This window comes from Aspergillus undulatus (assembly GCF_047715775.1).
Source record: "Aspergillus undulatus strain CBS 261.88 unplaced genomic scaffold BDV17scaffold_38, whole genome shotgun sequence".
Classification (NCBI taxonomy): domain Eukaryota; kingdom Fungi; phylum Ascomycota; class Eurotiomycetes; order Eurotiales; family Aspergillaceae; genus Aspergillus; species Aspergillus undulatus.
The window spans coordinates 257,989-272,675 of NW_027396642.1; the positions used below are offsets into that span (position 1 = coordinate 257,989).

The 14,687-nt window shown below is 52.1% G+C and overlaps 5 protein-coding genes across 5 annotated transcripts; 2 read left to right on the forward strand and 3 right to left on the reverse strand.

Moving 5' to 3' along the window:
• Window positions 1–98: 98 nt before the first annotated feature.
• Window positions 99–2,056, reverse strand: BDV17DRAFT_140431 (TauD/TfdA dioxygenase family protein). Its single transcript, XM_073754291.1, has 4 exons — window positions 1,816–2,056; window positions 1,370–1,751; window positions 615–1,315; window positions 99–546 (listed from the first exon to the last, which is right to left on the reverse strand). The coding sequence occupies exons 2-4, from the start codon at window positions 1,567–1,569 to the stop codon at window positions 299–301; spliced, it is 1,149 nt and encodes a 382-aa protein (XP_073613818.1). The 5' UTR covers window positions 1,570–1,751; window positions 1,816–2,056; the 3' UTR covers window positions 99–298.
• Window positions 2,057–2,997: 941 nt separating this feature from the next.
• Window positions 2,998–5,394, forward strand: BDV17DRAFT_140437 (putative transporter). Its single transcript, XM_073754292.1, has 6 exons — window positions 2,998–3,364; window positions 3,421–3,749; window positions 3,806–4,646; window positions 4,709–4,827; window positions 4,883–4,966; window positions 5,023–5,394. Exons 1-6 carry the CDS (start codon window positions 3,077–3,079, stop codon window positions 5,045–5,047), a joined length of 1,686 nt encoding a protein of 561 aa, XP_073613819.1. The 5' UTR covers window positions 2,998–3,076; the 3' UTR covers window positions 5,048–5,394.
• Window positions 5,257–5,667, reverse strand: BDV17DRAFT_293099 (uncharacterized protein; the record flags this gene model as incomplete). The annotated part of the gene is made up of 2 exons (XM_073762518.1): window positions 5,257–5,476; window positions 5,573–5,667. 2 exons carry the CDS (start codon window positions 5,665–5,667, stop codon window positions 5,257–5,259), a joined length of 315 nt encoding a protein of 104 aa, XP_073613820.1.
• Window positions 5,668–9,534: 3,867 nt separating this feature from the next.
• BDV17DRAFT_140420 (putative MFS sugar transporter) lies at window positions 9,535–12,113 on the reverse strand. The gene is made up of 8 exons (XM_073754290.1): window positions 11,846–12,113; window positions 11,589–11,788; window positions 11,326–11,516; window positions 11,181–11,265; window positions 10,891–11,126; window positions 10,775–10,831; window positions 10,331–10,715; window positions 9,535–10,268 (listed from the first exon to the last, which is right to left on the reverse strand). Exons 1-8 carry the CDS (start codon window positions 11,928–11,930, stop codon window positions 9,936–9,938), a joined length of 1,572 nt encoding a protein of 523 aa, XP_073613821.1. The 5' UTR covers window positions 11,931–12,113; the 3' UTR covers window positions 9,535–9,935.
• A 1,219-nt stretch (window positions 12,114–13,332) lies between these two features.
• BDV17DRAFT_268509 (transcription factor domain-containing protein) lies at window positions 13,333–14,685 on the forward strand (the record flags this gene model as incomplete). The annotated part of the gene is made up of 2 exons (XM_073758465.1): window positions 13,333–13,449; window positions 13,513–14,685. Coding segments are annotated over 2 exons (1,290 nt in total), but the record flags the coding sequence as incomplete, so codon positions are not given.
• Window positions 14,686–14,687: the final 2 nt, after the last annotated feature.

Here is a 14,687-nt window from a genome sequence, read left to right on the forward strand (position 1 = left end):
CGTTCCGCCACAGCGCATAGAATTAGCCCTAAGAATGCAGGCACAAATTGAGTAGAGTTGAGAACATGTAGTGTTGGGCTTCTATTATTCCGTAGAAGTTTTAGGGCCATTTCATTCGTAATTGGGTATTCTTTTCATATTTCGACGTACTCTGTATGTTCATAAGCGCAATCTGTTTCCACTCCCGATACGTCCGCCCCCTCATGCATCGCTCATCTATGTACATTTTTTCATGCATGCCAACCACCAAATTCATATCTATACTTCATCATTCGCGTGAATATTCTCCAATATGGACCTAACAATCAAACGGCGTCTCATACGGCCTCTCAGCCTGAGGCGTAATCCTAGCCAAGTGGCGTCTCTGACCATCCGCCCAATCGAAAAGCGCGCTGTGGCATGCAACCCGGTTATCCCAGACAACGACAGTGCCAGCACGCCATCTCACGCGGGTCTGGATGTCCTGCGAGAGAGCGATGTGATCGTAAAGGAACTTGAGCAGGAAGTCGGATTCTTCCTTTTTGTAGCCGACGATGTAGCGGGTGACTGTATGTGGTTAGTTTTCGTTCCTGGTTTAATTTGGAGTTCGATTTGAGGGGGTAGAAGGGGCATACATTGAGGGTTGACGAAGAGGGCCTTCTCGCCCGTTACCGGGTGAGTGCGCACAATGGGGTGCTCAGTCTGGACCGGGTCCCGACGGGCAATACCGCCCTTGTTAAGGCTGTTGTTGACCTGCTCGACGCCCGAATGCACGGCCCTGAGACCGTGGAGTCTCTTGCGGAATTCAGGCGAGAGACGCTTGTAGGCCTGAGCCATGTCTGCGAAGAGGGTGTCACCGCCCGTAGTGGGGCCATCAAGTAGGTACAGGAAGGTCGTGCCAGGGGGCTGCTCCTCGAAGGTAACATCAGAGTGCCAGGTGATGGAGTTGGTGTGGCCGGCGAGGAAGTCCGCGCCGCTGGTATCGTCTGCTCCGCGGTGCACGAGATGGATCTCGGGGTAGCCCTTCGGGGCGCCGGAGGCTTGGTGGATGTGGTGGCGGCCGAAGTAGCCGCCGAATTCGAGGGCTTTGTCGATGGTGAGGTGGGCGAAGTCCTGATCACGGAAGGCGACGACCTTACGCTGGGCGACAAAGAGGGCGAGCTGGTCTTTGCCTTCCTTTGTGAGCTGGCTGAGCTGGATGCCCTTGACTTCGGAGCCGATGGTGGGTGTGAGCTCGTCTAGGTGGAAGTCTTTGTCCTTGGGGAAAAGGTCTGGGAAGGTTGAGTCGGCATCTTTGCCGTGGTCGTAGTGCTCGAAGGGCTGGAGGGGTGGGTATCTAGATCATGGTGTTAGATGATATCAAGATTGGTTGATCGGTTGAACTACGAACCTCTCGGTCTCATTGTCCCATACGGGGAGGTAGTTGGGGAATGAAGCAGGAGGCTGCTTCTGCGTTCCCTTCAACTCGTCTCCATGCTTGTAGGTCTCTCCGTATCCGATCAAATTCTCCTTGTTGTGCCCCGCACTTGTCTTTAGGAGAGACTTGGGTAGGGCACGAAGGCCAACGGGCTCAGCGATCGATGGTGCCATTGTATACAAGAGTATGAGCTATGATCTCAATTGCCGGGCTTTGGCAGGTAATCCTGGACTACCAGGACGTGTGCCTACGGGCCTATGGCATGTTATATAGGCCCTTCATCCTTAACCGATTACCCGGTTCATTCGCGCTCTGGCGCAATATCTGCGGGGTATGGGTGATCCTTGTCGCTGGTCTGGATAGGCGTTGAGTCAGCAAGGCGGGGTTTAAGTTATGACTTCTTGGAGAGAAGCTCGTACACATAACGCAACATGGAAAACGTAGCATCATCCCATTGTATGGCTGTGGAGGTCTCGGGCGAGACGTGCGAAGATCTGATATGATCGAGAAGCCTTCTAAATGGCGTGATGGATGAGTGCGATGAGCATTGTTGATAAAAGTGGGACGTTTGATTTGACCACTTTGACCGTATGTCATTGAATGTCGTTATCAATCTTGGAACAATGGCGAGGCGAGTTTGAGGTTTGTTGTTGGAGATGGAAAGAGTAAGGGAGGAAGTTGATGGCGCCATTGTGCTGGTGTTTGCGCCAAATTAGCTCACCAAGTCAACAGCCTACTTCCGCCCCCACTCTCCCCTTACCCCATCCACCTGTTCCACTATGACTCCCACTGCCAGCTCGTGGATTATAATAATTGTCGCACGTTGAAGCTTCCTTTTCGCAGCTATATATCATTTCCTCCCGGCTGCGTCCATGGAATCGGCCAACAGATTAAGGTTGGTGACGTTAAGCAGGCTTCCAGCTTCATTTGGAGTAAAGGCTAACGATCCTGGCTCGTCAAGAAACAGTCGGGCACCAATCGCTACTTAGCTCGATGTTGTGACGATGGCGACGATGGCGACATATACAACCATCTTGCACCAATCTCATGCCGGCATCGCGCCTCTATCTCCAAGCTTCGAGATAGCGACTCCAAACCCCCCTGTGGCCCAGAGCTAAAACAACACTAAACATGCCTTCGACATCATCTCTTTCTTCTTACTCGTCTTCAATAACGCAACCGCCGCACAACTTGCGTGATGCCAGATGCCATGCAGCTCTAGACTGGGGCAGACCGGTTGATGATCAACGACTGGCTCAGTTCGGAACCTGATGGATATCGGAAAGTGGTTCTCCCCTTCGCCTCCTACCTGGGCGACTTCGCAGTCTCCGCTGTTACGTTCCCTGAGGAGACTACCCGTAATACAGAATTAGTATCAGCCGAAGTTGTGCCTTGCTACCTTCCTCTTCCACCTCGCACTCGTTGTCCACGATTGGCTATGGTGGTCGGCCGTTATCCACCACCATGTGGGCAGCTGTCGAGCTCTTTGAGGCCTCGCCGAATGGGTGTTAAGATGGCGTGATAGCAGGAGCGAAGAGGCAGAAAGTAGAAAATAATCACCAGTATGACGGGCCGGATAAGAAGCAAGCTTTAAATTCACCCAGCACCCATACTCCGCGGAGTCATTCACTGCCAAAATTCTTGGTCTTACACACCAAAACTCTAGATTCGTCTGCCACTATGGCGAGCTCAGACGACAAGATGGCTATTAATGATGCCACCGTCGGCAACAAGATTAGCACTGTCCTTTTCAATGAGAAGAAGGGTCCAGATGCAGTGGTCGAGTCAGATTCGTCGTCGGATTCTGGAGCGAAGGATCGCAGACGCTACAAGGAGTTCAGCGAGGCTGCTTTCGATCAAACGGAGAATCCCAGATTTTACAAGCCAATTCCGGAATATGAAGGCATCCACCGCTGGGATCCTGAATTTGACTGGACCGAGGAAGAAGAGAAGCGGCTCGTCAGAAAGGTATTACCTACCATTCAACATCTGTTAGTCACGACGAACGCTAACCACAAGCATAGGTCGATTGGAGAGTATGCACCTTTGCCTGTATCACGTTCTTTGCGCTACAGCTAGATCGGGGCAATATTGTCCAAGCGAATTCCGATACGTTACTCGATGATCTTGGGATGAACACCAATGACTACAACACCGGTCAAACAATTTTCTACTGCGCCTTCCTCTTCGCGGAACTCCCGTCTCAGCTAATCTCCAAGGCGCTAGGGCCGGACCGATGGATCCCCATCCAGATGTTTTGTTGGAGCTTGATTGCTGCTTGCCAGGCTTTCCTCAAGAACAGAGCGGAGTACTATGTCTGCAGGGCGCTTCTGGGACTATTTGAGGGTGGTTTGTGAGTTATGCCAAACACTTGCGTATCGCCCAACCCTTCACTGACATATATACCAGCATCCCTGATACGATTCTCTTCCTTTCGTTTTGGTACAAGTCGAAAGAGTTGCCCATCCGCTTGAGCTTTTTCTGGGTCTCCTATCAAGGAACGGCTATTATCGGTGCTTTCCTAGCGTTCGGCTTCCTCCACATTCGAAACGAAGGTGGAACCGGGGGCTGGAGATATCTTTTCGCGTACGAGGGTCTGATTACCGGAGTTATCGCTATTATCGCCGCTTTCTGGATGCCCCCTTCACCAACACAGACGAAAGGAGTCCTTCGAGGAAAGAATGGATGGTTTACTGAGCATGAGGAAAAGATCCTGGTTAACCGGATCATTCGAGATGATCCTAGCAAAGGGTCAATGCACAACCGTCAAGCAGTTACTCCCAAAATGCTTTGGCATGCTCTTTGGGATTATGATATGTGGCCTATCTACCTGCTTGGCTTGACCTGGATGATCCCGAATACGCCGGCAACGAGTTATATCTCTCTGCAACTGAAATCTCTGGGTTTCAGCACATTCCAAACTAACTTGATGACAATCCCGGCCTACGCTCTTTTCATCATCAACCTTCTTGTTTGGACTTGGGTCTCCGAGCGCTGGAATATCAGGTTTTTTCTCGGCATTGGGGCTGAAATCTGGTGCTTGGTGCCACTTATTGCTCTTGCAGTCCTCCCAGACGGTTCAAGTCCGTGGGCATTGTGGATTCTTAACGTCATTCTCATTGGTGCACCCTATGTACATGCTATTGTAGTAGCCATGACCTCCAGAAACGCCGGTTCGGTATCCACAAGGACGGTTGCTAGTGCGTTATACAACATGATGGTTCAGGTTTCCAACATCATTGGCAACAATGTAAGCACATGCATTTGCTTACCATGCTTTCAAAGATAACACATCGCTGACCGGGCTCCTAGATCTATCGAGAAGACGACAAGCCATACTACCGCGTCGGAAACCGTGTTCTCATAGCGCTGGCTGCTTGGAGTTTGGCTCTTTTCATTGGGGCCAGGTACTACTATGAATGGCGCAACAAGTACATAGACTCTTGTCCATTTCCATTGACTGTATCTTACTAACAATTGTGACAGGAAGCGGGCAGAGATCTGGGATAGAATGTCGAGTGACGAACGAACAGCATATCTGGCCGAGAATGCTGACAAGGGAAACAAACGGTATGGATTCCAATCTTTTAATACACTTTCGCAACACCTGCTAATTGCCCCTGCAGACTTGATTTTAGATTTACTTACTAAGAGTACGCCGCTGGGTGTCGGACCAAAAGCTCGAACGCTTTTTCATTGCGCTCTTGAGCCTCGCTTAGATTCGCTTATGTTGATAGACCTCTAAATGTTGAGATTATAGATGTCGGTGAATATGTCAATAATGTCATGAGAAAATAGAACAGGCCGTTGACGACCAAGTTGCAAGCTACTAGTAGATAGAACAAACAAATGACAGCTTCTCATTCGCCAATCACATACTCACAACCCTCGTCCCCAATCCAAACCTCATGGCGCTTGCCAGCTGGTACGTCCACTCTCGCCCCTACCCCAAACGTCTCCTTCCTAACTTCCCCGTTGTACAGCTTCTTGTTATCGTCAGGGTAAGTGATTGTCAACGTTCCCCGGCGGATGAGATGTGTTGTTAAACCTCCATGCGTATGAGGGGGGTAGTATGCGTTACTGCTAGTTCAATCAGCACTCCTCTGTGCCAGGAGTGTCTAGTATGTCCCTTTCCAGCAGCACATAAGACACCATTGAGCACCAAGGTAGGCTTACCTTCCATCCGCCCAAGTGAAGACGTGTTTGAACCCCCAGTCCTTGACGAGGCGTTCGCACTCATTGCGGTTGCCGATTGTGTATGTTTCTACCATAGTTCTCGAGGCATGTGTTCCTTGATCAATGCTGAAGTGAATGGATCCGAGAAAGCTTCAGGTTGTGCCTGTCTTGTGCCTCCGATTACAAAAGAGAGCGGGGACCCAAGGCGATGACGTCAGCCAGGTACTTCAGATCAAATTTCTGCCTGAGACCCCAGGCCATAGAAGTGCACGGGGCAATCACGTGGTCGGTACTCAGCGCCGCAACAGCTATCCCAACTAGGAAGGTGCGATCGCGGGCCTAGAGTCGCCCAGTAAGGCAAGCACTCTAGAGTCAAAGGTGCCTTCCCCTGGATCTTTCTGCCAAAAACCGAACGCTTTTCCCATTATCGATTAAATTCCAGATGCTGACGCTCTGGACTTTGTCTAGAATTAGGTACATTGACCCATTGCCCCAATGGCCCAATGGTCGACTCTTTGTGTCTCTGTTGTGATGGTGCAGTATTCGTTCTGCCCATGGGTATCATCCACTTCGTCCCTAAATGACCGGTCGGCAAACCTTTCCTCGGTGTGACGGTTGATGGTCATCGGACCGCTATTTGCGCGCTCATGCCGTTGCCCCGCGTCGAGCGTACGCAAAGAATGCGAAGATGCCGCATTTGTCTGTGCTTCGAAGCGGTGGTGTTGGGAGCTGGGAATGCTCCCCTTCGAGGATCGCGGCGCTCATTCGAGGTAAGGGCCTCAGTTCTGCCAAGAATCTGTATACAATTCGTCAGTCCCGAATACTCACACGAGTCTGGCCTTTTAGGTGCTGACTGCCATACCTGTGAATGCCCTCTCAGCAAGGAGTGCCGCAAACATGACAATGTTTCCCTGGAATGACCCAAGTCTCCTTCCCTGACCCCTGGCACCTTGGACACCGGACACCAGGCATCTGATGATGGCAATATGATCAGTAGAGTTCAATGTCACGGCCAAACTCGCCAGCTCACAGTCATTGTGTCGTTGTTTCCGAAACAGCTAGACGGCTGCATGCAATTGACGCCATGAGCCTTTCGGCTGGGTCCACGAGAAGATTGCCGATCGAGGGTAGGGTGTTCGAACATAGTGAAGGTATTGCGGAAAAAGGATTTGTCTGAGGGACAGGGACCAAAGAGCTTCAGAGTGCGTTTCAGTTACGGAGCTTAATCGTTCGAAGCCCCTTCCTTATATAGTTCGGTTTCTGGTTGAACAGCCTGGGGCCGCCGAAGTGGGAATGCTCAATGCACTGCATGCGGGCCAAATCCTTTCCAGTGGCCCCGGGAGATCTTCAATTTAGCTTGGACCGATCGATTGGGGTGACAATTAACTTGCATTCAATACATCCAAAGGACAATCGCATGTCGACCCCTCCCGTGTCCCTCTCCCATCCGTAGAACCCCCCTGCTGTCAGACATGTCATGTTAGCGGCAGGATTTATTCGGATTGTTCGGATCTTCCCGTCCATGACTTGCATCCAGTATTCCTGAACAGGGCCGGTGGATTGACCATGAGCGTGATAGATATTTGTGCCGCCTCCTAAACCTAGGTGTCTACGAGAAGTGATGCTCCTCGGAAAAGCAAAACCACGGTGCGCAAAAATAGTAGCGGGATCGCTGATTTGACAGTCAACGGTGGCGCACATACTTTGGAAACCGTTTAATGCGACAGTCAAGATTTGAATTCAGCTACCCACCACAGATTTGTGACTGGTTTCCGCCGTGGTAAGTTGAGAAGATCTATCCCATTCGAGCCCTCATCGAGACTCCATGTACATAGTGAAACACAAATCAATTCTAACCTTGTGATAACCGACTGATGATGTATAGGCGAGGTTCAGAAACTGCCGGTCTATGGATCTATGGACCCAGCGGATACTAGTGCACCATTGGCCCCATGTGCCTCTGTTGTCAGTTTGTGGGCCCAGCGTTGGATATTGTCCTTTGCGCTTCTCCAGCTCCAGTGCGGCAGGCGATCATGCTAGCTGGCCATTCACCACACAAATCGTACCCAGCCACGTCGTAAGCCCTGAGACATGATCAAGAGAAGGCTCCAGCTCGGTTAGCACTAGACTTGAGTAACAGCCAGGAATAACCATCCTGTCAATATTCACACTGCAGGGGATGGCTTGCCCAGAGGCGTTCCTGTCAAATTATCCTATCAGCCCCGTCCCGTGGGCATGGTATATCCCTGGAGCTTCTTTTTGGGTGTTCAATCCCGCGCCGAACCATCTGCATATTAGTTTTGGGGTTCCGACCCCTCGGAGACACTCGAAACAAGCTATACTATTTTAGGGGGTGTTTCCTACTGTGAAGTTCTCCTCAGCCGTTCCTGCAAGGCGCCATCACATCCATGCCACGGACTGACCAGCGTACCCATCGGATTCGAATATTGGTGGTGTCTACGCACTTTCATGGAGTGTCTTTCAAGCTCCCTGTCGATCACATACCCGTCGCCCGTGAGCTGAATCCTCAATATGAGTGCTCGGAATCCGGAACATGTTAAAGCTCCGGCTTCAGTTGTGTTTGGAATGTTTCCTTCAGCAGACCCTGTTCCCGTGTCCCCACACGCTTCAGCCGGCGCATGTAGGACGGGTCTCAAGTTGAGCTGTGGCCCAGTGGGCTATTGAAGCTGCTGAACTCTATCCAGGTCTGGGGTAAGAGTCCAGTAGATTCCCGGATGACTCCACCCAGCAGGCCGTCGATCGGTTTATTTCACAGGTCTTGGCTTTCGCGCTTGGAGGGTGATGCATGGAGATATCGTCACTCAGGCCGACAAGGGCCGCTGTGACTCGCGAGTCTGACATGAAAATCGATACATCAAAGATGTGGAGCTGACTAGCTCCTGTGGGCTCGGCATTGCCATCAAGGCCTCCCTTTTGAACCTAGCCTAAGAGATGATGCACAGTGAGACTTGAAAAAATGCAGAACACCTTAATTCCCCGACGAGTCCCGATTTGAACTCACATAATCCCTGCTGCGACTTGCAGCCAGGGATGTAATGTATGAGGCGATCTGACACCTGAAAAGGCGCGTCACAGCTCTCCCCGAAGTTGATACTGCGAAATTCCAAATCGGCCTGTGCAAGTCCAAGCGAAGCGACAAAGACCCGTTTCCCACCCACGCTAGCTAGCTCGCGTCAGGCACTTGGATTCATCATCCTAAAAGGACACTAGATTTGATATCCATCTATTTGGAATGTGACAGGTCGAACTTTTGGGGCTCCGACCAACTCCCGTCAAATCATGACAATTTCGGTGATTGAACTGCCTTCCTTCAGTCCTGGATCAGCCAACAGGCTTTTCCCATTTTCGTGCTCCCATCCGTTCATCGTTTCCTTTGCCTGGCTCGTAATTTTCTTTTTTTTTTTCTTCTATCTTGACTCGTCTCTCCGGATCAGGAAAAGTGGCACGGTTGATATTGTGCGATCAACCATCCACGGCCCAGACTTCTTCGATTCAAAGCCGCTGATCTATGATCGTTCAATAAGAATTAAAACCGAATGAATCTCGATGAAGGTCGCAATACTTCGGGCGAGCTGAAATGGAATTAATTTCCAGCTTCCAGGTTTTCCACCACACCGCCAGTTATAGAGGTCATACAAGCGGAAAATGGACCCATCACTGGAGTTTCAACTCAGGGCTCCAGTCAGCGCTTGTTCTGTTCTAGGCAATACGTGAGCAGTACGCAGTATCCGAACTACGACAGACAGGCAGACAGATACGACAGGATACGACCCTGCACGACATTCTAAATAAGCTCCTTCCAACATGAAGCATATCTATCAGCTTTCTACTTCGTATCCCACTTTCCAAAGTCTTGCGTCTCATGGCGAGTTGCGACCTGACGCTCGCGCAATTTCATCCTTATTGACTTTAATGCGACATGGTTATCCGCATAATAAGAGAAGGCCTTGCGGGCAGATGACTTGTGTTCCTACCGAATGGCTCCGTCATACGGTCATCCAGTCTTTGTCGATGGCTGAGCATCGTCGCTCCTCTTTCGGAAAGTATGCAAAGTATGCCTATAACCCGACAGGGGACGAAGATGCGACAACGGTAGGAAATGACGCGGCGAGAATTCATTCGTCTGATTCATAAGTCTGGGGATGTCTATGGATGATCCTGCGCACTCTATGGTACAGTACATGGGTCATCTCGTCAATGCGACAGCTAAAGGCAGTCCAGCTTGCCGACGGCTGAGTGTCTAAGCGTACCCATCAACCCCTCCCGAGAGGGTTTCCGACTGAGACAGACATAGTTCTGAACTCTGGGTGGTCGCTCTGCTGGTTTCAGCCATTTACGCCATCTACACCCTCTCGAGGTGTTCATCGGTCGCGGATTTCTCAGCAAGGTTGTCGGCCTTGTCGCTTGTTCCCAACACACCACCCGCGCCGGCCGTGAGCCGACGAGCATGGCCGTACTTCTTCCGCTCTTTGTGCAGTTCCTTTGAGAGCTTCACGGAGCCTTGCTCCCGGTTGGTGAAGAGGTAATCGATCTCCTCGAGAGTGAGGTTGGCCGTCTCAGGGTAGCAGAAGTAGACCAGAGGGACGAAAGCAAGATTTGTGCACATGAAGATGAGATATGCCTTCCATTGAAGACGGTTGATGATAACCGGCGTGATCATGACAACAAAAAAGTTCTTGAATGGCAGTTAGCACAATCCTCTGAGCGAGGAAACACCCGTCTTCGGGATTCACTTACCCAGATCCAATTCGACGAGACACCAACAGCTGTTCCTTTTGCGCGCGCGTGCAGAGGCAGAATCTCCGGCACATACACCCAGGGGATACAATTCACCGAGGCACCGAAGGCAAACATGTAGACGAAGAAGAAAGCGACAGAAGCAGAGGAAGTAGCCTCTTCAATGGCGGTGCCCTTGAAGCTAAGCAGAATGGACACCATCATCATGCAGAATCCGAGCGTCAGCGATCCCCACATCATGGGCGCGCGCCGGCCGACCTTGTCGACGAAGAATGTCGGAAAGAAACTACCGATCACGAACATGATCTGAACGCAACCGCCGATGATCATGGAGAGGTTCTGAGTCAGGCCGACATTGTCGTGTAGCACCGTGGGGATGAAGTATCTGGAGTAGCTTCGTCAGTGGTTGAGCCGCGTCGAAACATTGCGCGAGAAGAGCCATACACAATGAGGTTGATACCGCCAACCTGGTTCATGAACTGCATACCGTAACCAAGGAGACTAGACGTTGATATTAGCTGCTGAAGATGGTCACCAACGTGGAGTTGCCATGAACGTACACTCTGCGTCCGGTCGAAACCTGATCGGGCTTGAGGATGTTCCTCCACTTGTACTCGCCGTTCTTGAGCTCGACGGCGAGAGCTTCAAGGATCTCAGTCTGCTCCGTCTGGATCTTGGGGTCATCTTTTGGCCTGCCGTAGACGCTACTTAGGATTTGGAGAGCTTCCTCATTGCGTCCTTTTTGGTAGCAGTATCGCGGAGATTCAGGGACGCCGAAGATGAGAATGATGACAACCTGGACAAAGGTGAGTATGATATTTCCTGGAAGCTTGGTTGGTGCAGAACTTACAAATGCAAACAGCATTTGGCATGCAATGGGCAGTCTCCATGCGATCTGGCCACCGACAAAGCTCATGCCGTAGTCGAAGAAGTAACTTCACCGTGTCAGTGAAGCCACACAACAAATGAGAGCGACGAGCGATGAAAAAACACACCTAATGACAATACCAACGCCGACAAGAAGCGGCTCGCTGCAGACCAACTTCCCACGCTTCGACGCCTCGCAGAGCTCTGCCTGCCACATAGGAACAGTCGACGTCTCGATTCCTGTTCCGATGCCTGCGACGAATCGACCGACCATCATATGGGGCACGCTATAAGCCGACGTTTGCAGAATTGCTCCAATCTGAGAAAAGCATCAATCAATGAAAGGTCCGCTATATATGCAACATGCAAGGAGTGACGCAGGCTGTCATACAATAACCCAGATCATAGCCACCCACATGGCCCGGCGTCGCCCAAGTTTATCAGCAACCATGAAGTTGACAATACACCCGGTGAAGCAGCCCAAGTTGTAAATTGAGACGATGATACCCATGAGACTGTCCCCGGGGTGACCCATGTGTTCGAGGAAGTTTTCGTTCTCGACAATACCGGAGAACACGCCTTGGTCGTAACCTGGACAGACCGCATGTCAGACTACTTGACCACTTGCGACTTAGGACGGAGAAATACCAAAGAGGATGAAGGCCATGCCGCAGGCAGTCCAGATGGCGGCTTGGAGCGTGCGCCCCGTGCCGAACATGTTGATTTGCACCATTGTGGGGGGATTCCGTAGAACTGAGCGCGGGGACTCAGAGTCTGGGAAAAGTAAGGGTGGAGCGGCAGGGGGACTCGTCGCAGTATTTATACGGATCAATGGATGGATGGATGGCACGACAGACCAGACCCTTCCTCTCGCAAATCGCAAGTGGATGACGTCCTGGCCCCTGGGTGCAACCGCAACTGCAACCGTCCAGCCGCTTCCCCAGAATCTTCACCCAATCCGGCATCTTGAGCCAAGGACTTCCCCAAATCCCCAGATCCTCCGCAGCGAAACCCGGGGACGAGTCATGGTACGGTGCGTGATTGGACTGCATACTCGAAACGGGGAAGTGCCACTGGAGCGGCGATCACAGCCACGCATTCACCAGTCAAACCCCAGGAACAGCCAATGTTCCCCGGATGGAAATGCCCCAACCCCACCATTCAGCGCGGGGGAATTCAAAGAAGCAACCAGCCAGCGTCCGGAATTGCGGTGATCACTGATCAGATGATTTCCTCCATCTGATTCGCACTGAAACCATGTGCGTTTGGCTGCGGTCAAGCCATGATTCAAGATTCCCCCCCTGGCTCTACCTCGGTACTTCTCCAAGAGATCTTTCTCCGATTCAGGAAATTTAGCCGGCGGCTTTTCAGCCTTTTGACGAGAAACAAGTGACGAGTGCCAATTCTTAGTTCTCACCGCGCTGCGTCTGTCATTACTGCTTCCATCGTCTGCACTCTGTAGCTGTTCCCCTCTCGCAAGGCGCAAGGGTCGCATCGTCGAATGACAGCGAGAATCCGAAGCTATGTTCGGCTTCGAACCGGCACCGAAGCGTCCTCGGCTCGACACTGACAGTGAGGCGCGCTCGTCGTCCTTCGAGCATGCCCGCCCGACAGAAACACCAACACCGACCGCAACCGCCGCCGCCGCCGCCGCCGCCGCCACGGAGCGGTCGCCACGACAAGAGCAAGAGACAGGTCACGATCGCGTTCGCGACCCGCGCGAATGGCATGACGCCGAATCTCACGCTCCTTCGCATCATGCCGCATCAACCTACCATGATGCCACCATTACTGTAGCAACTACACCTGGCTGTGAGACGGCGGCATCCCCGCATCTCCCATCAAACATCAACACGGCACCAGAAGAACCACAACACCGACCGACACCGACCGATCCCTTCCATTATTCCTCCCCCGGTTCTGGAAGCTGGTACCAGATGCAGGATGGCTTCGCGCAGGATCCCGGATTCCTCGCGTCGCAGGAAGAGCTGCGGGCTATTCTCTTCACGCTTGCGAACTCAGCCGCGCCTACGCGAACCAGTAGCCCCGAGGCTGGAAAGAGGGAAAGGGGTTACGAGTTGGGATTCAACTCTGCTGCGCCGCCTGATGCTTCACTGGCTGCGACTACGGCGAGTGTCTTGGGGAGGTCGTATCATGACCAGAGGGGAAGGGAAGTCGCGCCTAAATCCCCTCTTTCGAATCGGAGGAGAATCGAGTATCTGAAGAATTATGTTGCGGAGGTTGCGCCTTGGGTGAGCGCTCGCCGACTTACGTGCTCCTTCCATTCAACTCAATACTAATTGTCTCTCCTACAGCTCGACATGTTCGACACAAACTGCACCTTCCGGCAACAACTTCCCGCCCTGTCGCATTCCTTCCCACCACTCCTCTACGCTATCCTCGCCATCTCCGCGCGACAGATGGAACGCAAATCCGGCATCCAAGATTGGTACGACAGTCTCGAGCTCTACCAAGAGGCGATTCGACTCCTGAGTCCCCTGATCCAAGTGCGCGATCCGAAGATAGTGGCGGCTTGTGTGTTGCTCTGCTGTTTGGAGATGATGTCTGCACGTGCGCAAGACTGGCATCGGCATCTAGAGGGATGCGCGGCGTTATTTGAGGCGAGTGGGATTCATGGGTTCTGTGGTGGGTTGCTGCAGGCAGTCTTTTGGTGTTATGCAAGGATGGGTGAGTCTCTTCGATCTAACTCATGGTACACGGGGGTTATGCTAACGGCTTGGCTAGACCTGTGCGGCGCGCTTATATCAGACGGGACAAGGGCGACGGTGCTGCATCCGTCCAAGTGGCTTCCGATGGGATGCCAAGAGGAAAACGCATACAGGCTGTTCAAGGAAGCGCGATCGCCTGATATGCACGCAAACTACGCCGTGTACCTCTCCGTCAAGGCTACCGAGCTCGTGTCCAATCGCACAAAGTTCGTCGAACTTGGCGAAGATAACGGCTGCACGACTGAAGTTTTCACCTCCCGTTGGGCGTCGCTTTGGCAAGAGCTCCAGACGTGGCTATCCGAACGACCACCCGATCTTATTCCCATTCAAACTATCTCACGCAAACCATTCCCGCACATCCTCTTCGTGCACTGGGCTGCTATCTCGTCGAACCAGTTGTACCACACGGCTTGCATACTGTTGCTGAAGCTGATGCCTCGAGGGCTGCGGATGCCGCGATCGCCGACGCTGTCCTTGTTGTGGCATGCACGCCGCATTTGCGGGATCTCAACGAGCAATAAGCACCAGGGATGTCTGAATAATGCAGTTCAGCCACTCTGGATTGCGGGAAGATTGTTCAGTCACACATCAGAGCACGAACAAATCGTCAAGATCATTCGCGATATCGAGGCTGAGACTGGATGGGGTGCTTGTTGGCGGATTCGCGACCTGGAGGTTGCGTGGGGGTACAGTGTCGGTAGTCGTCGGGAGACGATGATGAACCAGCAATTCTCAACATCAATTGATCGACATCAATAGCA